Source organism: Papilio xuthus, unplaced genomic scaffold (assembly GCF_000836235.2).
Source record: "Papilio xuthus unplaced genomic scaffold, Pxut_1.1 DF828037.1, whole genome shotgun sequence".
Lineage (NCBI taxonomy): Eukaryota > Metazoa > Arthropoda > Insecta > Lepidoptera > Papilionidae > Papilio > Papilio xuthus.
The window spans coordinates 69,802-95,167 of NW_013530612.1; the positions used below are offsets into that span (position 1 = coordinate 69,802).

A 25,366-nucleotide genomic window follows, 5' to 3' on the forward strand; every position below is an offset into this window, starting at 1 on the left:
ATATGTACATTTATCGTATGTTGTTACACTGAAGGAAAACATCGTGATGCTGCACATATCTGAGAAATTCAAAGATACGTGTGAAGTCAACCCGCACTTGGCCAGCGTGGTTGACTATGGCCTAATCACCCTTAACTTAGGGTAGGCTCCGAGCCCCTCGGTGGGGACGTATAGTGAGCTGATGATGACGATTCACAAAAAGAGTCTTGACAGACAGACGGATGAACAAAGTGATCCTATAAGGATTCCGTTTTTTTCCTATGAGGTACAGAACCCTAAAAACTACATTTTTTTTCTTACAACAATCAACATGTAGACTTTTGGTCCGTACTCTTTTTTGCATATATTCTTTATGCTAAATTACAATACGGAGTTTGTTATTTATTTTTAGTTAATTACAAGAATTCTGTCAACTATATATTTAGCATTTGAAACAAAGAATAAAAGTGAAAAAAAAAATATTTTGTTCATACATTAAATTAAAAAATATATAAGTATATATTTTTTTTTAATTTTTTGTCTGTGCAAATTTGCATTTATTCTGCTTAAGTGGTCAATTCGTTATTTCAGTAAATTTATATGGCCATTTGCAACCTTATAATATAAAAGAAAAAAACCTAACATACCTATCATCCCATGTAAACTGTTTCATATGCACAATATGTGGATGTGTGAGTGTCTTTAGTAGACGTATCTCCGTGATCAGATTGTCCACAGCAGCACCGGAATGCTTCACTCGAGATTTATCTATACATTTTATAGCTACTGTTGATCTTGCGCCCACCTGGGTATAAATTGTAAGGGACTAATACATAAATAATATAAAATATTGCAAGATATAATAATGACTTATTACATATGAAATAATTTCGTACACTAACAAAAAAAATATTATTTCGTGACAAATGTAATAAAAATTAGCTTTAAAACACAATGGTATCTTTGTTTAGATTTAAATTTGGTTTAAAACTATAATAAAAGTGGAGAGAAATATGTTTCACATAGATAAAGCCAAATGTACACAAACCACTATTTACATAGATTTACCTTTGTTATAGCTTTATAAACTGTTGAATAACTCCCAGAACCCAATTTCTCAGTCACAACATAACCTTCTATCTTCGGGAATGACATTATGGTAGAAAAACTATACTTTTAAATTAAAATTACAATCATTCTCTTATTATTTCAAAAATTTTCAAACCCATCGAAACACGAAACAATGTTTTGACAGCACTTTGACGTTTCTGTTTCTGACAAAGTCTAAAAGACAAAGAGTATATAATATGCTAAAAGACTTTGACGTTTTATTTTAATTTTATGACCTAGTAACATAGACTTTTTAGGTCAATCTTGATATTAATGGGAAATTAACAAAGATTAAGGTTGAATTTTCAAAAATCATTTTTATTCAAAGAACTTGTTTTGCAAAATAACTGATATTCAAAAAAATGTTTTTTCCTGAAGTTATTTTATCTCAACTCTATTACATTGCAATAAAAAAACATACACTTGGTTTACACAAATAGTAGTTGTACCATTTTGAAAATATAAAAGAATAAATCACCATTTATTTTAAAACAATTATGTACTCATTAAAACAATATATAACCTATCTTACATTCTTCAAAGTAAACATTAACGAGATATATACAAACAGATAATAAAATTTGAGTATCTGTAATACTGAATATAAGTGTTGCCAATGAAAAATATTTATCCGGCCATGTACATTTTGTACAAAAGTGTTTGTATGGATCATACAAGCAAGCATTTTTCAATATTCCCCAAATTGCACTATTATAATTTTCTTTTAACTTTTTTTTTAATTTACGAACTGCCTGTTCGCAGCGCTCTTTAAAACTGTCGTTCAGTATTGCCATGTCACAAATTTCTTCTGCCATCAATCCCTTATAGAGATATCATAGTTATAACACTTCTAAATTGTCAAATTGTCTCTTCACATTACAATTTTATTAACATAAATCTATACATTCTATTTGATTTGTCTTTAACTGTCTTTTACGCCTTGCTGCTTTTGAATTTACCCCATCGTCCTACAACATAATAATATATATTAACAAAATATTCGTATGTTTGTCTCTAATAGCTATCGCCCGTGACTAAATCTGTGCTGAATTGCAGCAAGATCCTTTGAGCCGTTCTAGAGATAGCGTCACACAAATATCCATCCAAACATAGTAAGCTAGTAAGAATAACAACCCTGAAAATAAGTTACTAACTGTAAAAATGACGATACAAATTTCAACCCCGACTTTGTACCCCTTACAACCCTTTTTCCGCTTTAAAAAACTATCCTATGTGATTTCTCAGGCTCTATACTATCTGTATACTAAATTTCATTTAAATCTGTTCAGTAATTTCTTAGATGAAAGTAAGTTTAAAGTTAAGTTTAAGTTCCGTGGAGCACACTTTGGTCTCCATGGAGCACACTTCAAGCTATTAATTCTTTGAAATGGACTTACCATGAATGATATAACTTCCATAGGTATTTTGTCCTCCCAATCCACCGCAGAATCAGTTCTGATTGGATGTTCAACAACTTCCGGCTCAATTATTTCTTCTTTTATTTCTTCATTAAACGCTGTACTATCTGTCCTACAATCTACTATAAAAGGTAGATTAGAATTTTTAGTTCTCTTCACTATTGTTTCATCTTGTGATCTTTTGACGCGCTTAGGTAAAAGTTGGGGTCTTTTAAAATTAAAATTGAGTACATTTTTTGATTTTTCCTGCCAAGTTAATTCTTCTTTTTGTATATTTTTTATATCATTATTTTCCGATGTGATATTTTCATTGTCTATATTAATATCTTTTGTTTCATCAACTGGTGCGGGAACAATATACAGTTTATTGTCAGAACCTAGAGTTAGGATCATATTGGAGTCCGGTAATATCACAGGCAGATCTATTTGATCAAATTGTGTTATATCTTTCGTATGGATCTGTTTATCCTTTCCATTAAATACCATCTCTATGTCATTACTGTAAAATAAAAAAAAATAATAAATACATTCAGTATTCTGTATGTTGAAAGCAAAAAGAAAAAACTTCTTTTTTTTATATCAAAATGTGGTAAACGAGCAAGCGGTCACCTGAAATCGCTGAAATAGCGAAGTGACCGTTGCCCATAGACATACGCTATTGCATATGCGTTGCCTACCTTTAATCGACGGAGGAGAGGATGCACAGAAAGAAAATATCTTCCCTTTCTATGCATCCTCTCATCCGGAAAGTCCATTTCCACTTCCCAATCTTTTCCTTATAAGAAAAAGGGTGCAAAGGGAAAGTGGACTAAATTAGGCCTCCGGGGCGCACACTCATCAGACGAAACGCGGAATTGGTTCCACTTCACGCCTGTCTTCTGTGTGGTCGTGGTATTTCACTGAGCGAGCCGGGACAATTCGTGCGAAGATGTTAAAGCTCTACCACTGTTATAGGATGTTACGATGGATGGATGTTAGAAGACATCTCCAGAACGACTAAATGGATCTTGAAGAAGTTTGTCATAGATGTAGAACATAGTCTGGAAGAAATCTTAGGCTACTGTGTTTTTTTGAATTCGGCGCAGACAGACTTACTGATCTGTGTGTTTTGTGTTGCAAGGATCTGGTGGTAATTGTGAAATATCATCCGGGTCCTGTAACAAAATATTAATATTTTAATTTAATTATAATTATACAGCTAATAAAATTGAAGTATGTAAAAAATTTTATCTTTGGACTGTCACTTCAAATTTAATTTTTAGTCTATGTGTTCGTCCAGACTATTTTCTAGAACTATGACAAATTTCATCGAGATCGACACAGTCGTTCTGTACATAGCTTCAAACATACATCTAAACATTTGCATTTATAATATTAGTAAGATTTACTCACATCAAAAGTATCCACAATCAATACATTTGTTTGGTAAAGTTGCATTTTCATTCTAATCTTTATAAAGTCCTTTTGATATGTATTAAGACTTTCCTCCATTACATTTGTCTGTTGATGAGCAAAATATAATTTATCAAAATCATGAAATGTAACTTTTTGTAAAACTTTTTAAAGAATTGACACTGTTAATGTCATCTAATCGTTATTCTTTAAAGAAAACGATGGAGAAAAAAAAACTTGTACTACAATTTATCAGCATCATCAGCTCAGTAAACATCCCACTGAGGGACACGGAGTATACCCTAAGTGAGACTATGTAATAGTGAATGCTGGTCCAGTGCAAGACTTCACACATTTGACTTTCCCAGATATGTGCAGCATCATAATGTTTTCCTTCATCATAAGTAACAACAATTTATAGTTACCCTATATTCATTGCACATGTCTGCTCTGATAAAAACTCTTTGCACGTCCACGGCCAGCTGAAGATTGTCCAGTAAATGCATAAAAGATGTCATTTGTTTCTCACAGATGTAGCACAGTTGCTTGTTCTGCGTAAACTGAAATAATGAAAATTAGTATTCTTACCCTACAATCATATATCTCCATTGATGTGACTTGACTTGATATTGACATGCTCAGAGTCTACCCTAAGTCAGTTTCTTGGTTATAGTGAATGCTGGCCCAGTGCGGGTTGACTTCACATATCTTTTGAATTCCTTCACCGTAAGAATATTGGAAGTCTGTCAGGATCTACAATAGCCATGTGTAAATCTACTCTGCGCCGGTTCAAATGTTCAGGTTGCGTAAATTTGAAATGTTGGTAGCTCATTGAAATGACCATGAAAATGATCTGAAGGACGAAAACCTGTTCCCGACCCAAAAATAGTATATGGACGTGGAAATAATGAAGTGTTTACGTGCTAAAAAAAACTAATCGATGTAACTCACAATTTCTGAATATTTTAAAGCTTCAACGACCTTCTTGTAAACCCTCGAATGTATTAATCGCGTCTCGGCTTCACTTTTGTAACACAACGCACAATAAGCAACTTTTTTCGAGAATAAATTGTAGTAAATATGCATCAAATCTCTTAAAGCCATCTTTATTATACTCTTTTGATAAGGATATTATTATTTACATTACTATAATCCCAAATTTTTTAATCAACTTTATTATTTTCACAATATTAATGCGCAATCGCAAAAAAATCTCAATACTTTTATTTCTTTTCCCAATAAATAAACACAGCAAAGAGTATATAACTACTTCGTATTTGATCTACACAAAGCAGTGACATTGACATTTCTTAACCGATTTTTTTTAATTTTATGACCTGGTAACATAGACCTTTAGGTCATATCTTATTTGGCAAAACAAAATGACATTTAGTGTTCTTCACCGACTATATTTTTTTCGTCAAAGAATAACATCGTCAGAAGCAACACTTCACGTTATATCACGTTTATGTTCAAACCAAAATTTAAAAATATTGTAATTTTCCCGGACAAAAATAATTTGTTTTTTACCACATTTTAGAACTAACCCATTTGGGTTGGTAGAGATTACAGATCTACTTCAGGCACAATGTTGGCAATCTCATTTCCTGCAATATATAAAAAAAAATTCATGGTCTGTGCCCACATTAGTTACACTAAAGTAATTTTATCTCATTTAGTACATTGATTCCAAAATTAGTCTAAACTGAGCACGTGACGTCCAAAGTTCCGGCGAGGTTAATTAAAAAAAAACTTATATTTCAAAAGTGAAATGTATTCAGTGTTGCCATTAGGAATCATGTCTGCCGTTATGTGATATCCTTATATGTTGATGTAAATTGATACGTGATTTGAATCGTTTGCGACACTGCGGGCAGTTCACTGACGCGCTCTCTGGTGGGTGCACGTACTTTGTGTGCTGATGTAGACACAGACGACTCTTGAATTGTTTACCACACTTTGCACAGATATGGACTTGACCACCTGGGAAGATAACACACGATCTTAGCGTAGCATTAAAAGAAATACCCTATAATATGACCAAGTGTATCAGTTACCTTGCAGTCAAAGTCCCGTCAAATAGGCCAATTTCAACCATTATAAATAATCAAGTAAATAGCTAAATTAAACATATCCAATGGGAACTGTACACATTTCTATGTCATTAGTAGTCTATGTGTACTTCCAGACTATGTTCTACATCTATGTCAAATTTCATCAAGATCCATGCAGCCGTTCTGGAGATACCTTTTAACAAACATCCATCTAAACCAGTCTTTTCCAAAGTTGGCGATAACGCCCCCTTGTGGGCGCTACAGGTAAGAGACCCAGAAAGAGAATGGAGGCGTTGTGTAGAGGCCTGGGTGATTTGTAATTTTATTTAGCTAGGAGGCCTCTTAGACAACAACTGCATGAGCTCTCGACTCTCAACAACAAATTGTGAACATCAACTAATATGAATTAAAAGATTGCTTAAACTCTAATATGGGGGCGCTAAAATAATATTTATTCTAAAAGTGGTCAGTAGACAAAATAAGTTTGGGAACCACTGATCTAAACATTCTTACTAATATTATAAATGCGAATGTTTAGATGGATGGATGTTTGAAGGTATCTCCGGAACGGCTGAACAGATCTGGCATACATATAGAACAAAGTATGGGAGAACACATAGGCATAACACAATTACGTTTTTTCTAATGTTCGCGGATGAAGTCTCGGATGACAGTAAGTCTTTAATATTAATAAGAAATAATATGCCACTAACCTTTAGGATGAACGTTTCTTTTATGATTTGATAAATATTTATAAGATCTAAACTTCTGTCCGCATAATTCACATTCAACCGAGTCTTCAATAGACTCGTGCACTAATCGAACATGTTCACGTAATGTTAATCGCGATTTGAAATTTTTATTACACTTTGCACAAGTCAGTACCATATCCGGATTACTATGGGCATTAATTAAATGATCTTTTAACGTATATTTAGCCATTTCTAGTACACATATGGGACATGTAACCATATCGTAAATATTGGTATCCAGACTACTTTCCACTTCTCTCATTATTTGCTGGAAAGTGCGTCTTTTAGCTTTCTTAGCTGGCGGCTGACATTCTTTACGGTGGATTATTAATACTTTTCTTTCCTGCAATTGGTGAAATTGTAAGCAATTGACAATATGTTAGAATAAAAATTCTTCTACAAATTATAAAACAGTATTATTCCTGGTATCCCAGGGAAAGTTCCTATATCTGTACATCCCTCCACTATCCCCAACACAATACATAGGTAAATCACCTAAAATTAAGGATAAATAAGCTCATGGCATTTGTACCTTCATCAAGTTATAATTTACGTTATGAGCTACAAACTGTTAATCAGCAGACAGCTTGTGGCTCAACTTACATAGTTATAGTAGTAAACTTTTGAAGCGGTTCAGATTTCTACACATGGCAACCCAACACTTGCAAGTCATAGATTAAACAAACAAGACTAGACACTATCAAATACCTGGAACGTTGTATCACAAATGCGACATTTAAGTTGCAATCTTCTATAACTGTGTGCATTGATCATGTGGTCCGCTAACAAATTGCTGTCAACATCCTCGTAGCAGTGTAAACACATCATCAAACCTGTCTTCGGGTTGACGGCAGCCTCCGTTGAGTCAAACTCTATTGGATCATGATTTGTTTGTACGCATTGAGCTAGTTCTAGTAGTGCCCTGGAATATGTTAAAAGTTGGCTTAGTCTGGACTTAAGCCCCTCCGTGAAGGAGGATGTGAGCTAAAGATATATTAGATTGACAAAAGTTATTCTGATTGTATCATCAATTACTTAACTAGATGGCGCCAGACTCCAGATATGAGGTACTAAAAAACTTAATTCTCTCTTAAACTTAATTCTGTGTTCTTCCAGACTATGTTCTACATCTATGACAAATTCTATCAACATCCATTGCACCTTTCTGGAGATATAGTAATAAACATCAATCAAACATCCAAACATTACCTTTTTTTCTATTTAGTAAGGTAAACTAACAAATATATTTTTCGACCACATTAACAGGTAAGATAATCTTAAAACGCTGGTTTATTCGTAAAAATTGTATGTACTAACATTGTATTATATTCTTCATCGTCATCTTCCTCATTTGTAGTTTCCGCCTTCATCGACATGTCTAAATTATAACTACTGCCTTCCAACGGATCTTCTTCGGGTTCACTTTTTATATTGCCCATTGCATGAGACGACGTATCATTTTGTATTGTTCTCTCCAACGAATCCGTATCAGAATCCATTATTATTTCATTAAGATATCAAATAAACACAAACATTGGCTTATTAATTAAATATATTACAGAACTTGTAAATAATTTTATCAACAAAAACAAATATAACAATTTCTGACAGTACATCGACAATAGACTATTTGCTGAATATAGAGCAAAACAGATATAAATTAGAATATCCATAGACAATTTCAGTTAATGTTACCAGTTCATGTCCCTTTGCTCTAAACTCAGAAAAATACCTTAACATAAATTCACTCGTTTAAAATGTACATATAGGACAAAAATAAGTCGCTATCAAAAGATACTTATTAATTAAAACTAGCTAAATAAAAAAACCAAATTCTTAAATAAATAATTTATAATTTTCCCTTATTTCATTAATTTGATCTATGACATCGCATACTTTAATAAAATCTTCTTTATCGCAATAGCTGTACTTTTTAGCAAGCGGTGTCCACTTTGAAGTGAATCTACTATCAGAAAAAAATGGTTCTGCCGTTTGAACATCTAATGGTTCTTTCGGCAGAGGTAAAACAAGCCTGGAAAAGATAAATACATTAATAATGACATTTTAACACTTCAACAGATACTCCATATTTTTACAATTAAGATTTATCTTTAAGACTAGCTGTCAACTGTGACTACGTCCACGTGAAATTATACATAATAATAATTAGTAGCCTGTGTGTTCTTCCAGACTATCTACACCTGTGCCAAATCACAGCGGATTCCGTGCAGGTGTTCTTAAGATACCTTCAAACAAATATCCAAACATTCGCATTTATAATATACCTTAGTATCGTAAATTTAAAATTTTAAAATTTTAAATTTTTTTTTAAATTTAAATATATTTTTTTTATTACCTAGTTGCATGTAAGAACATTCTATGTGGGGATGTATCTTGTCGATCACTGTACGTATAGTCACCTAAGATGGTATGACCTATGGCTGAGCAGTGCACCCTTAACTGGTGACGACGACCTGCAAAATATAAGTTAGAACAAACACAAGAATAAAAGCATTTATCACGCTACTATAAGAGTTAATGTAGAAAAAATTGTACATTAGTTATTTTTCAGTAGCAATAAACATTTTCCCTTCTTATCTTTCTATAATATTATAGCACTGTATGTCTTGCACAAAATGAAAAGCCGATTAATAAAATCAAAACAAACCAGTTAAAGGCTTCAAGAGTACTACGGTAATAGGATTGTCTTCGTAATATCCTGACTCAAGTACAAGTAAGCGAGTCTCAGCCGATCTTGGAGAACCACACACAGATCTTGTCGCTTCAGTTAATGCAAGCATCTTGTGACTGGTATCTGGTGATGTCTGATCAGAACCTGTATGTTACAGTACAGTCAGGTACAAGGGAGCAAGATAAAATATAATTTTACTACAAACCTTATTTACGTGATAACTTATGACGAGAGCATTACATTAAAGATTAAGATTTTGTACCATACATCTTACTAAAATTATAAATGCGAATGTTTAGATGAACGTTTGTTTGAAGGTTCTCCAGGAATCTCCAGAACGGCTAACGGATCTCGATGAAATCTTGAGTAGATATAGAACATAGTCTGTTCTTCATTTTAATTACGCGCTAATTTGTTTAAAACAACAAAATTAAATAAGCTTACCAACTGGATACTTTATATCACAGATTTCGAAATTTAAATGTCCTCTAACGATTGCCAGGTAGTATTTGTTTGTTAGTCTCTTCTCGAAAAGTCTACCAGCACTGGCAGCTGCAGTTTTATTCAAAGCCATGCAGAGAACGCCACTAGTGGAGTAGTCTAATCTCTGGACAAAATGCAGTGGATGTGCTGATTTTGAGCGATGAGAGTCTTGTTTCGCTATGTGACAAGCGACTGTATTCTAAAAGAAATTATTCTAAAATTAGAAAAGTCCAGTTTTTCAGAACAATATCCAAGTCAATAAATTATTTCGATTTTTTAATGGTTTGCTTGAAATTATTTGGGTAAATATGATTATTTAGTGATAGCAGCACTAAAATTCAATGTCAGTGTCAAATCTTATTGATAGTAAACATAACCTTACATCTTAAATTAATCTTACTAATATTATAAATATTTGCATAAAGTAAAAGTAATTGAAATATATATAACTGATAAATAATTGCCATACCTTTTCATTTTCATCATCGGAATTTATGTACATGTCATATGGCTTGTTTACAACTAAGAAATTATCACTTTGATATAATTTTACCACGGCCATTCCAGACCTGTTTCATAAGTTGTGTAAACATTAAAGTTCTTGAATCACCTAAGTAATATTTTTTTTCTAAATAGTAAATTATATATTAGCTTCGGACTAAAAGTACTAATTTTTTAATTGAATGTGTGTTCATAAACCACAAACCCGCGTCATTAGAATAAATCAAATATGAAAGAAAACTTTCTTCGTTTTCTTTATATCAAAGAAAACTAATATAAATTTTGAGTTAGTTTGTTAATATTGCCATAAAATTGCTACATGCTATAAAAGAAATGTAAAAATAGATCTTTAATGTCACGGGGAATTGTTAAGGTTTCTGAACACATCAAAACAAAACCACAATATGACAGCTGACAATGACGTATAATACTACCAAATAAGAACACCCATAGGAGAATGACCTTGTGTAAAACGTTATGAATTTTTAAATCATTGTCTTAATAGTCGTACGAAATGTTACATTAGTAACTTTGGTGTATAAGAATTAAGGTAAATTCAATAAAATGAGGCGTTCAAGTATACACAGAATAAAAGAGGAGCGTCCTGAGACATCCGCGCCTACTCCCGATACACAAGATCGTGATTTAACGTATTATATTCACGACAGAGTTGAATTAATGCACCAAGTATTTTCGGTGCTTAAAGCTAAAGAATTAAAAGCCATGGCACCGTATTGCGTTCAGCATATATCTTTAAATGATCTACAAGAGTTATGCACTGAGGAGGTAAGGATATTAACATTTACGTCTTGTTATATTTTCAACTGTTTTAGAGTCCGCAGCACCATGTCTGCTGCAATACCACGACCACACAGAAGACAAACGTAAAGAAGTAATTTTATGTTACATCTGTGTGCCAGAGGCCAGTTGTAGTCTTCTTCTCCCCACCCTTTTAGAGTGACTAGAAAGTGGATTTGACAGAAGGATGTACAGGAAGGGGGAAAATATCTTTTTCTGTACCTCTCCTCTGTTGGAGTGGTAATTTTAGTATGAACAAAATTTACTTGTACACTCCTGTCTACTACTAGTTTGTTGTTATAGCTTTTAGGCATCAGTTCAAAGCGTCTCTGTGCTATATTAGACGGAGCAGATCCTCCAAGTGACACGGAAACATCCAGCGCATCATCTCTTGAGAGATTTGAGACGATATCACTTGACAGCATATCTTCTGATGAAGAGATATTGAGTCAGGGGAGTGGAAAAAAGAAAAAGGTAATTTACCGTCATTTATTTATGAAGTTTTATTATTTGTAAATTTACAAAAAAACAACAAGTAACTTATGTGTTCTTCTAGGCTGTATGTTCTATATCTGTGCCAAATTCCATTAATATCTGTCCAGCATCTCCGGAGTTACGTTCTAATAAACATCCATCTAAACATTCGCATTTATAATATTAGTAAGATTCGTCAGTAGCTATGTGTAAATCAGTTCTAAACTGGCTCAAAAGTACATACATTGACTTAAACCATTGAGCTGCAGCTAGACTTGGGAATAATAGCTAACTTCAAAAAGATTGTACTAAAAAAAGGTCTATTAACCCTTAATCTTATCTACTTATAGCATAAACAGTGCCGTCACAAATCAAAGACGAAAAACAAACGTAAATCATCATCAGAGGGATCAGATAATGCGGAGAAGAGTAAAGCATCTCGCGCTGGTCTTACTGTATTAGAATTGTTGGAGTTGCAAGCTCGAGCGAGAGCGATACGAGCACAATTACAGCAGGAGCAGACAGTTGGTATGTCTCATCATCAACTTACTATACGCTGAATCCCAGCATGTAGTAATGTGTTACATTTACATATGTGCATTTATCGTATGTTGTTACGATGAAGGAAAACATCGTGATGCAGCACATATCTGAGAAAGTCAAATGTGTGAAGTCTTGCACTGGACCAGCATTCACTATCACATACTCTCACTTAGGGTTGACTCTGCACTCAGTGGGGATGTATATTTCCAAATAACAAGTGTAGACACCAGCAACATCTTTTGCATGAATGTGCCTCGTCAGCTGCAATACCATGACCACACAGAAGATAGGCCTCAAGTAGACCTAATTTTTCGTACACTCTGATGTGTGTGTGCCCGGAGGACATTATAATCCTCTGTCTCTAGCCACCCTTTTCTTATAAGGAATTGATGGAAAGTCGAAAGATATTTGATGAAGAAGGTGACATTGGAAGAAGGGAAATATTTTCTGCCTGTGCCTTTCCTTTGTCGATTCATGGTAGGCAACGCAGCTACAATTGCGAATTTCTATAGCACGTCGCTTCGCCATTTTAGCGAATTCAGTTGACCATAAGTATGGGAAATTAATGGACCAACAAAACTAGAGTATGTGTTATATTCAAATGTTTATTAATTCATGACCGACAGATGTGTCAGAGAACAAAGCACCAGAGACGGTACAGCATGTGTCTGATGATGAAGTGGAGATCAAGGAGGAGCCAACCGAGGTTGTGGAGATCAGCAGTGAAGATGAGAAGCCCAAAATTGAAGAGTTACAGAAAGGTTGATATATTTTAAAAATATTTCTCTTTGTCTTTTGTATATATAATTTGCTATAAACAGTAAATATAATAAACATTGCGTAGAGAGACAAAAATCTGATAAAAATATCAGTAAAAAAAGTTAAAAATTATAATTGACTAGCTGTCTTACGACTCTGAAAATATTTTATTATCTCGTATTTGAGAGAAACTTAATTAGTAACCTACGTTACCTTCTAGACTATGTTCTACATCTATAACAAATTTCATCGAGATCCATACAGCCGTACTGGTGATACCTTCTAACAAACATCCATCCATCCATAAACATTCGCATCTATAATATTAGCTAGATATGAGTCTAAATTGCAATTAACTTAATTTCCATAATAATCAATTAACAAAATAATTATTTAATATTTCCAGTATTAGCACAACAATCTAAAAACTCAACTAAAATCACAAACGAATCAAACAAAGACACGCATACGATAACAAAAAAGATAAACGACCTAATAATAACAGTGCCGCAAACAAAAAATACGAGAAAAATTAAACTGAATCGTACACCAGCTAATAAAATCGTAACAACACAAATAAACAAACAGACAAATGATAAAGAAATACAAGAAACAAACATAATAGATAAAACTAACAAAGATCTAGAAAAAACACAAAAGGTAACCAAAGATAGACAAAAGAAAAAGACAAAAAAGAAAGGAAAGAATAAAAACAAAGAAGGTAGCGATCACGATGAAATTACCTTACAATTATCAGATACGGAAAAAATGGATTTATTAGAAAATCTAGACAGGAAGAACTATGACAGTGTATCTAGTTCTAGTTCAGAAGATACTGAAAGCTCTAGTAACGAAGAAGAAATACCTAAAGAAACACAAACCACAGAAGAAACTTCAAATATTGAACCATTGAAAGACGATGAAATAATTGATAATAATAAAAATGCAACAATTGATAACCAAGATTGTCAAAATAAAGAAGTCGTTGAAGCAAATAAAGAAAGAAATATAGAAATTGGGACTAAACTTAACACACAGAGTGATACACATTCTATGTGCGTTGAAAGCACGAATAGTATCCCAGTAAATGAAGAAATGTCTTTTGATGACAAAAATAAAAACGATGATGATAAACTGGAAATAATTGAAAATACTACAAAAAAAATTGACGAAAATATACAAAAGGCAAAAATAAATCCTGAAAAATCTGAAGGAGAACTATCAGACCGCGAAAGTTCTGAAGTCGAAGCATCCGACGTAAGACCCGAAGTTGTTTGTATATCAGACGAAGAGTCAAACAATAAGAAAACCCATAAAAAGAAAAAGAACAAAAAGAAAGGTAAGAAATCTAAAAAGGATAAAACTAAAGATCAGGATTTTGGTAATGGCGCCGATCAAAATTTCTATGCAAAATCTGAAACAAATACAGTTAATAAAATTGATACAATTCCAGAAATAATACAAGAAAATTGCAAAGACGATAATGTATATGAAATTCTAGAACTTTCTGATGAATCTTCTTGCAATGGTGAAGATGGTACTTCAGTATTATCCAAAGAACCAACAGCTGAAGAAATAGAAGCACTTTCAGCTAAAATAGACGAAATTGATAGAGAAAATATTGTAACCGACGAAGAAATAAAAGAACACGAAAGGATACAAGCTGACAAAGAAGTTGCAGAACCAGAAGAAATATCATGGAAAGATCGATACTTGGACAGCAAAAAAGTTAAAAACGTTCTAACAACAGCAAACATTCTAAATGCAATGCGAAAGAAGAATAAAGAACTTAAAAGAAAGCTGGAAGAGTCTAAAAAGGAGGTTGAGAAGATAGTCGAAGAAATTCCGGAAGAGATTGTAACAGAGAAGAATTTAGAAGAAGGTTCTATAGAACAATATAACACTCTAGAAGCTTCTACGAAATACGTAGATCCGGTCAAAGAAAATGAAGATTTGCCAAACGATAGCAAAATAACTAAGGAAATGAAAAAAGATGCGAAACAATTACTTAAAATGTATAAAAAGTTGCTCAAATACAACGACATGACGCGACAGAAAGATCCCAATAAAAAGAAAAAGAAAAAACAGAAGAAGAGCAAGGAGGATAAGAACAAGACGGAAAGTACTGAAGCGAAAATTACTTCTTAAGAATAATTAAATAATTTTAATAAATTTTATTCGAATATTATGTTTAATATTTTATTTTTCTTATTTATTAAAAGGAGCGAATAATACGTACACCATAACTTTAGATACGAAAGAAGAAAATCAAAGTAATATTATAAAAGGGCGACGATAAAAAACGGATAGCCAAAAAAACTTTTTGTTTTTGGTGTATTTTTAACTGGCAATAATACTGTGCCTTCAAAACATTTTTTTAACTTACAACACAGACTATGAATTGTCAAACTATAGGGATGGACGTTGACGGTTGAGGCGACAACGAAATGGTTAAATGGCTTTTTTTAACTAGTCCAAAAGCAATGTGATTTTGTCAAATAATTGATAATACATTCAATAAATAGAAACCTAAATACTGCGTGACGAAAAACGACGACTAGTGATTTATATGTAAATTTACGTTCAATTCAATTTGTGAAATGAAAAACAGTCAACGGTTGCAACGTTGATGAGTGATCAACGGTTCATTCAACTAGATCGTTGAATCAACGAACAACGTTTGTTCTACGTACATCCCTAAACTAAAGTGTCAAGGAATTGAAAAGGACGCTTCGTTTTAGTTTCGTATAAAATTATAAAGATTAGAAAACAAACAATATTCTAAATAAAACATGTGAATAGCTAACTTTTTAGATAATTCCAGGCTATTGTTCTAATTATTCAGTACTAAAGCTATGTTATTATGTTATCAAAGTAAGTGAAAGTGGACACGAAAAACACAAATAACTACATTCGTTTCTTTCTTTAAAAACTACCTTAATTTAATCTCAAATAAATATAAAGATATAAATTCCATTTAGAAAAAAGGGAAATCTACATGATTTATTTTATATGCGTAACACATGATACATACATAAATAAATTGTATTTTCACAAAACAAACTAATACATTCAATTATCCTTTCAACTACAATTTAACAATCAAATTTTAAATGTATTAAAAACTTTTTTATAATTCCAGAAGTTCCTAATCAGTAGAAGCTACATATGTAATAAAAAAATATCATTAAAGTAAGTTAGTTGCATCTAGAAGATAACAAATATGGAAGATCTATGTTCAACATGCTTATGTGTTGGAAGGAATCTATTCTTCATCGGAGAGACGGGCTTTTATAATATGTTCTATCAAATATTAAATGAAATTCAGGTGAGCTCATTGTGATATCCAGCATAATCTATGTTAACTTTGTATTTTGTATGAGTGTTTTGAAAGGTTGGACTGTTGGAATGTTAGAAAGTTGGAAGTATAGTCAAACCTATATAAGCAAGACTGCAAGGGACTGCAATATTTGTCTAGCTTATATATTCTCTCTTACTGAATTGAAGATATGTCTAAAGTCAACTTACATTGCACCAGCGTGGTTGACTATCCCTAATTCAGGGTAGGTTAGCGCCTTAGTGTTGACGTGTAGTATTGAGGTTTGGCTAAGGAATTGCAGGTTTTTTTTTATACCATAAGGTGGCAAACGAGCGAGCAGGCACGTGAAATCGCTGCAATAGCGAAGTGACCATTGCCCATAGACATACACAATTGCATATGCATTGCCTACCTTAAATTGATGGAGGAGAGGATGCACAAAAAGAAAATATTTTCCCTTTCCATGCATCCTTTCATCCGGAAAGTCTACTTCCACTTCCCATCCTTTCCTTATAAGAAAAAGGGTGGGAAGGGCAAGAGGACTAAATTAGGCCTCCGGGACGCACACTCATCAGACGAAACGCGGAAATGCTTCCACTTGACGCCTGTCTTCTGTGTGGTCCTGGTATTTCACTGAGCGAGCCGGGACAATTCGTGCGAAGATGTTAAAGCGGGCTCTACCACTGTTTAAATAAATTACTATATTTTCCACACAAAAAAATGGTTCAAATATATTTTGCTTGTGAACTTCCCTTATTTTCTTGATTAGTGAGCTGATGAATGTAATTTCCAGGTGTACGATACATCATTATGTGTGCGCGTGTGTTGGGAGTGTAGAGCCGCGCTACGTCGTTTCCAGATGTTCAAATCACAAGTGCAACGTTCATACTCACAGCTGTTACATGTACAAGTACAGGTAAGTCAGATAGACATCTGGAATACATAACAGTGCAGATGTGTTGCCAACTTTTAAAGTTAACCAAGCTTGAGGTAGGTCATATAATGCATGAATTTCTAAGCTGTTGCCTGCAACTTGGTTGTTGCATGTTAAGAAATAACATATAAAATAGCCTATTTGTTCTTCCAGGCTATGTTCTACATCTGTGCCAAATTTCATTAAGATCAGTTAGTTCCGGAGATACCTTCTAACAAATATCCATCTATTTATCTAATCTTTCACATTTATAATATTAGTAAGACTAGTTGTTGCCCGCAACTTTGCTCGCATAGGATTAAAAAGAATAGAAATTAGCCTATCTTATGCATATAATTGCTACCTTCCATTAAAAGTTCCTACAAAATAGATCCAACTGTACTGAAGATTACTTCAAACATAAGTTGACTTATAGACAGACGGACAGACAAATATTTTTTTAATTTTATTAACTTTGTTTCGCAGAATGGTTCAACGAAATTACTATTATCAAAGGAGCCTAAATTAAAAATACAGCAAGTTGTTAATATAAATTATCCAGAGACAATAGTGAAAGAGGAATCCGATGATGATATACCCATAGAAAAGCTAAAGAGAGAGGCCATAGATGAGATGCATTGCGAACCAGAGACATTTGTCAGAGATCTCAATTTACCTCATACTAAGAAGGAATCTAGTAAAAAGGTAAAAACATCCATTTATATGTTCTTCCAGACTATGTTCTATATGTATGACAAATTTTATTCCAATCTGTTGAGTCGTTCCGGAGATATCTTCTAACATACATATAAACATTCGCATTTATAATATTAGTAAGATTTATCTTGCTTATATAGGTTTCCTTCTTATCCAAGTTTGATTGTACTTCAAAATAAATGATTTTTAACTGTTGAAAAAGTAATAAAAAATTACAATTGGAAACTATTTGCCAAAATGTGATGTTTACCATTGGACCGATCTGCATTAAATTGAATCCTCACAAATGGAAACACATTGAAAATAGTATTTAATTTGAATTCAAGTAAATTCTTAATTAAATCTTCTTACTAATATTATAAATGTGAATGTTTGTATGTATGTTAGAAGATATCTCTGGAACGACTCAACAGATTGGAATAAAATTTGTCATACATATAGAACATAGTCTACATTTTGAGTTTTTTTTTAATTTCACATGGACAGAGTCGCGGGCGAACGCTAGTATATGATTATTTCTTACATATGTATAGATAAATAAGTATTTCCTTTACAGAAGAATAAAACTAGATTAAAAAAGAAAATAAAGAAGAAAAAGAATAAAATGAAAGCCGATGTGATAAGTGATTCAGAGAATTGGCCCGATGTGACAGAAGATATGCAGAAGATGGATGATAGTGTTCTAGAAGATAAGAAGATTGCAAACTGTGATACAGACATACAGATAGATGTTAATATACAAGATAGAAAAGAAATTACGGTGAGTTTTTTTTAATGAAATGTGAACTTTTGTTAGTTTTATTATGATATTAAGTTAATTAACTCTTTATATTGTGATTTGAATTAATTATTTGATAATTGAGGTGTCATATGATTCGTATTCATCTAAAGAGTGTCATAGGGGTCATAATTGACACAAAATATGTACAGTTGATGTACAAATGATTTTTTTTATTACATTTTTTAAGCGATTTCATAAAGGAGGATCACTTTGTTGTCCGTCTGTCTGTCAGGACCCTTTTTTATTTTTGTTCGTTTAGCTACACCCTTAGTTTTGCTATTTTCATATTTTTTTTATTCGAAAGGTATCTGTTTTTGATATTCAAATGAAGTTATTCTGGTTGTAGGGTTCAGTGGGTGAGGTGGGTGATGTGGGTGTAGTGGGCGAAGTGGGTGCAGTGGGTGATGTGGGAGTGGGCGATGTATGTGATGTGGGTGGTCCGCGCAGAGGTCCACGTTGCCGGGAGCGGGTGCCGGAGCGGCCGCAGTGCGTCGAGTGTGGGAAAATGTTTAGCTCAAAGAAGACATACAGATATCATCTCAAGTAAATATTGTTATACTAAAATCTTACTAATATTATAAATGAGAATGTTTAGATTTATGAAGGTATCTTCAGAACGGCTGTATGGATCTTGATGAAATTTGTCATACATATAGAACATAGTCTAATGCACCTATGAAAAACTAGCTGTCGCTCCCGACTTTATCTGTGAGGAATTTTAAAATTTTAGTTGTCTATGTGTTCTTCCAGACTATGTTCTATATGTATGAGAAATTTCATCAAAATCAATTGAGCCGTTCAGGAGATAATATCTAACAAACATCTAAACATTCGCATTTATATAAGTAAAATTGAAGGCACAATTTTTATTATATTAAACTTTTTATTTTTAATACTTACCATGGGGTTTCTAAGAATACAGGTTTTGCTCTCGGAAACCAATAATAAAAATCTTAAATAATTTTTAATGCTTTCTTATAAAAATATAGAAATAAAAGCTATAGCACAAGTTTAAGTGATCCCAGTATATTCTCTGCCTACCCTACATGTGTATCCCCAGCGTGCTGCACAAAGGTGAGAACAGATACCCGTGTCCTCGCTGCGGCAAAGTGTATCAGTGGAAGTCAAACCTCGGCAGACATATGAGAAGTCATAAGGTTAGTGTTTTTATATCATAAGGTGGCAAATGAGTGGTCACCTGAAATCATTGAAATAGCGAAGTGACCGTTGCCCATAGACATATGCAATTGCATATGCGTTACCTACCTTTAATCCACGGAGGAGATGCACAGAATGAAAATATTTTCCTTTTCCATGCATCCTCTCATCCGGAAAGTCCACTTCCACTTTCCATCCTTTCCTTATAAGAAAAAGGGTGAGAAGGGGAAGACTAAATTAGGCCTCCGGGAACTTACCAGTACCTAATCAAACTTTCTCGCTTGTTCGTCTTTCTAATTAACTCTAGGATATCGATAAATAGGAAATTGTAAGAAGTCGTTTATAATTTTTTTTTAATTATTTGAATATTTTGGAGCATCGGTGGCTCAGTGGTCAAGCACTTGACTTGCAATCTGCAGGTCCTGGGTTCGAATCCCGCCATGTACCAATGTGTTTTTCCATTTCCAATTTACATATGTACATTTATCCGACGTTCTTACGGTGAAGGAAAACATCGTGATGCTGCACATATCTGAGAAGTAATTCAAAGATATGTGTGAAGTCAACCAACCCGCACTTGGCCAGCGTGGTTGACTATGGCCTAATCACCTTAACTTATTGTAGGCTCCGAGACCCTCAGTGGGGACGCATAGTGAGCTGATGATGATATTTGAATATTTTAATAAAATCCGACACAGTGCCGGTGTATCGCAATACTGGCTTTACTAAAATGTCAACGTTTATGTCCCCTCACTACATCTGACACTTGACTTGGTAATGAAAGCGCGACATTCGCGACAAAGGATTCTATTCTAACTAATATCTATAAATAAAAATAGATAGATAGGCAAAAATTTAAAAATAAAAAATGTTCTATATTGCATGTAGATATATAAATTTTTAGATGTTGTGTTGAATATGTGTCAGGCGCGCGACTCCGGAGAACTGCATTGTTCCCCGTGCGGCAAACTGTTCGCCTCAGTGGCGACATACAGACAACATCTCAGAGTCTCGCGCAGACATGTCCCTGAGACTGAATTCAGGTGAGTCAGAGATGACGTACCATATGTAATTATACAGGGTGTCCCAAAAGGTTACGCACATAGGAAGGGGGATGATAGGGGTGGTCACAAGGGTCACCAGAAAAATTAAATAAAAATTCCCCTCTGGGTATTAAAAAAAGGGCATTTTTAAAAAAATTTACACCTGGGGCAATTTTGTAACCGATGACCTACAAATATTGCTACATTTAAAAAAAAGCTATTATGTTATCGTCAATAACCCTTTATCAATATGAAATAAAAAAAAACAATACAACTAACAAAGATTTTAAAGAAAATTAAAATTGCCCCAGAAGGTTGTTTTTAAAAAATGCCATTTTTTTATTTAAATACCCAGAGGGGAATTTTTATTTAATTTTTCTGGTGACCCTTATGACCACCCCTATCATCCCCCTTCCTATGTACGTAACATTTTGGGACATCATATATCTAGATGGATGTTGATGTACAGTTGGAGAAATCTGTAGTGTTTCATTTACATAGTTTGGTCATAAATTGCGTTACAATTTGAAAGGGAAGTAATGTGATAACGAAGTGGCATTGTGTGATAAAGACGGAGAGCGTTGCCAAATTTTATGATATTTTTATCTAAATAAGTATAACAATACTAGATTTAAATACCTATATTTTAAATATAAATGAAAATTTTTCAAATTCAGAGCACGGTTTATTAATAAATAAAAGGCAATTAATTTTATAATTATTTTAAAGATGCTTTAAAAATTATTGTTTCTGCTTCATCACAATGTTTACAAAGTCGCTTTTCAATTGGAATACCGCGAGATACCCTGACTGTACATCAGTTAATGTATTGTGAACTTTATAACAGTTTCACATGTGATGAGTGCGGCAAGAAATTTGTAAGCAAGACTCGGCTAAGAGACCACATCGATTGGGAACATTTACACAACATCAAGTTCCGGTGTCATCTCTGCAACAAGGTGACACACTATGACACACTTTTATAATCTACAAAATTATGCAACACTAGCTGTCGCCTGCTAAAAAGAGTTTCGGAGGCTTAGGAGTCAAGCCCTTGACTTGCAGTCTGCAGGTCCTGGGTTCGAATCCCGCCATGTACATTTACACATTTATCCGAAGTTCTTACTGTGAAGGAAAACATCGTGATGATGCACATATTAGAGAAAGTCAAATGTGTGAAGTCAACCCGCACTTGGCCAGCATAGGGTAGGCTCCGAGCTCCTCAGTGGGGACGTATAGTGAGCTGATGATGATGAGCTGTCGCCTGCATCGTTCTAGTGGATTTAAACAGTAGCCTATGTGTTCTTCCACTATGTTCTACATCTATGACTTTCAGTGAGTTCTATACAGCAGCTCTAGGAGATACCTTCTAACAAACATACATCCAAACATTCGCATTTATAATATTAGTAAGATATATATAATGTTTGTATTTCCTAATCAGGCGTACAAATGCCACACGTCACTGTACGTCCACCTTCAGAACGTGCACCGAGACAAAGACGCGCGACACAATCTCTGTCACGTGTGCGGCAAGTCTTACCAGGTGATTATATCGTACACTCATTCACTCAGTCTCCTGATCACTCATTCACTCAATTTGTACAACGACCTCTGAACGTTTCCGCCGCAGAGGAGTTGTACTGTATTGCAATTGTTGTAAATGAATAACACTTTCTATTCACAATGTTATTTAATCTTCTACATTCATCAACATTGCAAGACGATTGCACCAAATCAAACATATATATAATGTCGTAAACTATAATATAAACAACTTCAAACTATAAAACAAAATTTTAATTATATTCCATTTTTTTTTTCACACTTTCTTTTTCTGTATTCATCGCGGCGTCGCATCACCGGCCAGTACGACCTCCTTGGCCGCTTACAAACTCGCCCGCGCTACCAAGGAGGTTCGATACCTTCAATGCGCGTTATACACAATTCTTCATATGTCCCTTCATTCATTAACTCGGTTCATTACAATTACCTTATTAACTTGATAATTGTTTATTTAACTCTATAATTATTTTATTAACTAAATTATTAACTAGTTAACTCTTTAAATATCTAGTTAAATAAGTTATAGAGTTAACTAGGCAATTAATAATGAGGTGTATATAGAGTTACTAGTTGACTCTTATATTTATTTATTTAACTTAATAATTAAATAGTTAACTCAAGTAAATTTGGTAATGACCTAATTATTTTAAAACTCATAACAAATTTATCTTAGTAAATGATATAATTATGTAGTTAACTATGTTATTATCTAGTTAATAAGTTAATTACTTAATTAACTTGAAATATCACTTAATATGAAGTGTAGTTGTGTCGCTGTGCCTTAGTCAGTATGTACTAGCTGTCGCCAGCGACTCCGTCTGCGCCGTATTATAAAAAAAACATATTTAGTACTCATTGACGCTTCGCTCTTATTGGTATTATTATAATGTTATATAGCCTAAAGCCTTCCTCTATAAAACTATCAAACAAAAAAACAATTTATCAAATCGGACCAGTACTTCCTGAGATTAGCGCGTTTTAACAAACTCTTATAATGTTTTTACATATGTGTCAGAACGCGGCGAAGTTGAAGTATCACATAGTGGCGATGCACACGAGTGAGACTCCGTACCGCTGCGAGAGATGTGGAGCAGCGTTCGGCTGGTACTCCTCGCTGTACAGGCATGTGCGTGAAGTGCACTACAAGGTCAGTCATACACAACACACATGTATCATCTCCCTGACTTTGTTTCATATACTTTTAGGAAGAAAATCCGTAAAATATAGCAGTATATTTACACAATACTAGCCTTACTAAAATGTCGACATGTCTCACTCACTATTCATTTTGCGGGGCGCCAAAGTATTCTTATGTCTTAAAAATACTTAGGGTCGACGCACCACTGTTTTTTATAGGCAACATAACTTGTTTGCGTCTAACTTGAAGACCAGAGACATTTTTTTTTTATATAAGGTGGCAAACGAGCGAGCGGCCACCTGAAATCGCTGAAATAGCGAAGTGACTGTTGCCCATAGACATATGCAATTGCATATGCGTTGCCTACCTTTAATCGACGGAGGAGAGGATGCACAGAAAGATAATATTTTCCCTTTCCATGCATCCTCTCATCCGGAAAGTCCAGTTCCACTTCCCATCCTTTCCTTATGAAAAAAAGGGTGAGAAAGGAAAGAGGACTAAATTAGGCCTCCGGAACGCACACTCATCAGACTGTACGCGGAATAGCTTCCACTTGACGCCTGTCTTCTGTGTGGTCGTGGTATTTCACTGAGCGATCCGGGACAATTCGTGCTAACATGTTAAAGCGGGCTCTACCACTGTTAAAGCCTGATTGCTGCGATTACTTATCATTTACGTTCGCTATGGAATCGTTGCGAAGCGAAACTTTGTCTAAACTCACTGAACTTGTGATTATTCTGTTATTTCCATACTTAAGATCACTAGTTGTTATAAATTTATTTACAGATGAAAGTACAACCGAAGAAAACTAAGAAAGGCAAAAAGAATGACATGACACCGCTCATTTTACCACAACAGGCAATGCCAACGTGAACATGACACCACAATGATTTTCAATTGAAATTATTTTAAATTAAAAGCACTTATCTGTTGCAAATTAAATTATAAAATCTATAAACTTACGAACTTATCTGACCCGCTCGATATATGTCATAACTATGACAGCTCATTGGCGCCTTCCTGACAATATCAAAAGTGTCACTTTTTGGCACTTACGTTTAGAAATAGAGTGACTGTAAGATGTGGTATTTTGTGCCAATTTGATTATCGCCATTTTGTCGCTGATGGTATTAGTTTGTAGCTGTTATTTGGATTTGAACTAATAATATAGACAGATTAACAGTGAAGTAACATCAATAGACGCGTTTAATGGACGCAAAAGCTTATTTTAAAGTAATCGCCTATACATTTATGTGGCAAACGAAGTGACCGTTGCCCATAGACATACGCAATTGCATGTGTGTTGCTTAACGAAAATACTTTTCCTTTCTATACATCCTCTCATCCGGAAAGTCCACTTCATCTTCCCATCCTTATAAGAAAAAGGGTGGGAAGGGAGAGAGGATTAAATTAGTCCTCCGGGACGCACACTCATCAGACTGTAGTTGGAATTACTTAACTTGAGACGTGTCTTCTGTGTGGTCGTGATATTTCACTGAGCGAGGACAATTCCTGCGAACATGTTATGCCACGATAGGAATGCTTCATCTGGTCAGATAAGTTTATCGTATACATTGTGTGTTGTCATCATAGTTAGAAATATGACAAGTTTTTTTTATATATTTCCAGAGAAAATAAGTATTAAAATATTAGACTGATAGTTATTATGAAATGTCAATTATCTGATTGTGTTTGATGTAAATAAAATTACTTTTTTTTTGTACTCGTGTCTTTTATTTGAATAATCCTTCAAACTTCTTTATAATCTGTATAGGT

General features: G+C 33.9%; 6 protein-coding genes across 8 annotated transcripts in view; 2 read left to right on the forward strand and 4 right to left on the reverse strand.

The window, feature by feature from the left end:
- The window catches only part of Aduk (unc-51 like kinase 3 homolog Aduk), a 5,550-nt gene extending 4,309 nt beyond the window's left edge, over window positions 1-1,241 (reverse strand). The window contains exons 1-2 of one of the 2 annotated variants that reach the window (XM_013307873.1): window positions 1,048-1,241; window positions 628-784 (exon numbers count right to left, since the gene is read on the reverse strand). In XM_013307873.1, coding sequence (XP_013163327.1) covers window positions 628-784; window positions 1,048-1,134 — 244 coding nt within the window. In that variant the 5' untranslated portion in view covers window positions 1,135-1,241. Of the gene's footprint in view, window positions 1-626; window positions 785-1,047 lie in introns of both variants that reach the window. The other variant, XM_013307872.1, reaches the window with a different exon arrangement.
- Window positions 1,242-1,667: 426 nt separating this feature from the next.
- LOC106114598 (uncharacterized) lies at window positions 1,668-5,104 on the reverse strand. Of its 2 annotated transcripts, XM_013307864.1 has the most exons (6): window positions 4,851-5,104; window positions 4,325-4,459; window positions 3,900-4,007; window positions 3,603-3,661; window positions 2,487-3,006; window positions 1,668-2,057 (listed from the first exon to the last, which is right to left on the reverse strand). In XM_013307864.1, the coding sequence occupies exons 1-6, from the start codon at window positions 5,001-5,003 to the stop codon at window positions 1,977-1,979; spliced, it is 1,056 nt and encodes a 351-aa protein (XP_013163318.1). In that variant the 5' UTR covers window positions 5,004-5,104; the 3' UTR covers window positions 1,668-1,976. The 2 variants fall into 2 exon arrangements, with proteins under 2 accessions (XP_013163318.1, XP_013163319.1); XM_013307865.1 differs by lacking the exons at window positions 4,325-4,459; window positions 4,851-5,104 and adding an exon at window positions 4,488-4,807.
- Window positions 5,105-5,652: 548 nt separating this feature from the next.
- LOC106114705 (zinc finger protein 652) lies at window positions 5,653-8,286 on the reverse strand. Its single transcript, XM_013308008.1, has 4 exons — window positions 8,023-8,286; window positions 7,414-7,627; window positions 6,667-7,048; window positions 5,653-5,882 (listed from the first exon to the last, which is right to left on the reverse strand). Exons 1-4 carry the CDS (start codon window positions 8,202-8,204, stop codon window positions 5,689-5,691), a joined length of 972 nt encoding a protein of 323 aa, XP_013163462.1. The 5' UTR covers window positions 8,205-8,286; the 3' UTR covers window positions 5,653-5,688.
- A 276-nt stretch (window positions 8,287-8,562) lies between these two features.
- LOC106114556 (RNA pseudouridylate synthase domain-containing protein 1) lies at window positions 8,563-10,560 on the reverse strand (the record flags this gene model as incomplete). Its single annotated transcript, XM_013307818.1, has 5 exons — window positions 10,350-10,560; window positions 9,842-10,079; window positions 9,374-9,541; window positions 9,062-9,179; window positions 8,563-8,737 (listed from the first exon to the last, which is right to left on the reverse strand). Coding segments are annotated over exons 1-5 (792 nt in total), but the record flags the coding sequence as incomplete, so codon positions are not given.
- Window positions 10,561-10,797: 237 nt separating this feature from the next.
- LOC106114704 (MATH and LRR domain-containing protein PFE0570w) lies at window positions 10,798-15,152 on the forward strand. Its single transcript, XM_013308007.1, has 5 exons — window positions 10,798-11,167; window positions 11,483-11,653; window positions 12,004-12,181; window positions 12,823-12,957; window positions 13,362-15,152. The coding sequence occupies exons 1-5, from the start codon at window positions 10,946-10,948 to the stop codon at window positions 15,101-15,103; spliced, it is 2,448 nt and encodes an 815-aa protein (XP_013163461.1). The 5' UTR covers window positions 10,798-10,945; the 3' UTR covers window positions 15,104-15,152.
- A 422-nt stretch (window positions 15,153-15,574) lies between these two features.
- On the forward strand, window positions 15,575-24,945 carry LOC106114755 (zinc finger and SCAN domain-containing protein 21). The gene is made up of 12 exons (XM_013308075.1): window positions 15,575-15,829; window positions 16,098-16,283; window positions 17,068-17,190; window positions 17,674-17,892; window positions 18,461-18,664; window positions 19,032-19,228; window positions 19,746-19,842; window positions 20,771-20,886; window positions 21,734-21,845; window positions 22,331-22,432; window positions 23,468-23,599; window positions 24,377-24,945. Exons 2-12 carry the CDS (start codon window positions 16,179-16,181, stop codon window positions 24,461-24,463), a joined length of 1,494 nt encoding a protein of 497 aa, XP_013163529.1. The 5' UTR covers window positions 15,575-15,829; window positions 16,098-16,178; the 3' UTR covers window positions 24,464-24,945.
- Window positions 24,946-25,366: the final 421 nt, after the last annotated feature.

Bases quoted from the DNA above. Each gene is read 5' to 3' on its own strand.
- LOC106114598 (XM_013307864.1), bottom strand. From the start codon at position 5,003: ATGGCTTTAAGAGATTTGATGCATATTTACTACAATTTATTCTCGAAA. The intron at 4,008-4,324 runs GTAACTATAAAT...GCTCATCAACAG, and splicing joins ACATGTGCAATGAATATAGG to ACAAATGTAATGGAGGAAAG. The intron at 3,662-3,899 runs GTGAGTAAATCT...ATTTTGTTACAG, and splicing joins TGATTGTGGATACTTTTGAT to GACCCGGATGATATTTCACA.
- LOC106114704 (XM_013308007.1), top strand. From the start codon at position 10,946: ATGAGGCGTTCAAGTATACACAGAATAAAAGAGGAGCGTCCTGAGACA. The intron at 11,168-11,482 runs GTAAGGATATTA...TTGTTGTTATAG, and splicing joins AAGAGTTATGCACTGAGGAG to CTTTTAGGCATCAGTTCAAA. The intron at 12,958-13,361 runs GTTGATATATTT...TAATATTTCCAG, and splicing joins AATTGAAGAGTTACAGAAAG to TATTAGCACAACAATCTAAA.
- LOC106114755 (XM_013308075.1), top strand. From the start codon at position 16,179: ATGGAAGATCTATGTTCAACATGCTTATGTGTTGGAAGGAATCTATTC. The intron at 21,846-22,330 runs GTGACACACTAT...TTTCCTAATCAG, and splicing joins GGTGTCATCTCTGCAACAAG to GCGTACAAATGCCACACGTC. The intron at 23,600-24,376 runs GTCAGTCATACA...ATTTATTTACAG, and splicing joins TGCGTGAAGTGCACTACAAG to ATGAAAGTACAACCGAAGAA.
- LOC106114705 (XM_013308008.1), bottom strand. From the start codon at position 8,204: ATGGATTCTGATACGGATTCGTTGGAGAGAACAATACAAAATGATACG. The intron at 7,049-7,413 runs GTATTTGATAGT...CACCAATTGCAG, and splicing joins TTTGTGATACAACGTTCCAG to GAAAGAAAAGTATTAATAAT. The intron at 5,883-6,666 runs GTTAGTGGCATA...TTATCTTCCCAG, and splicing joins AAGAAACGTTCATCCTAAAG to GTGGTCAAGTCCATATCTGT.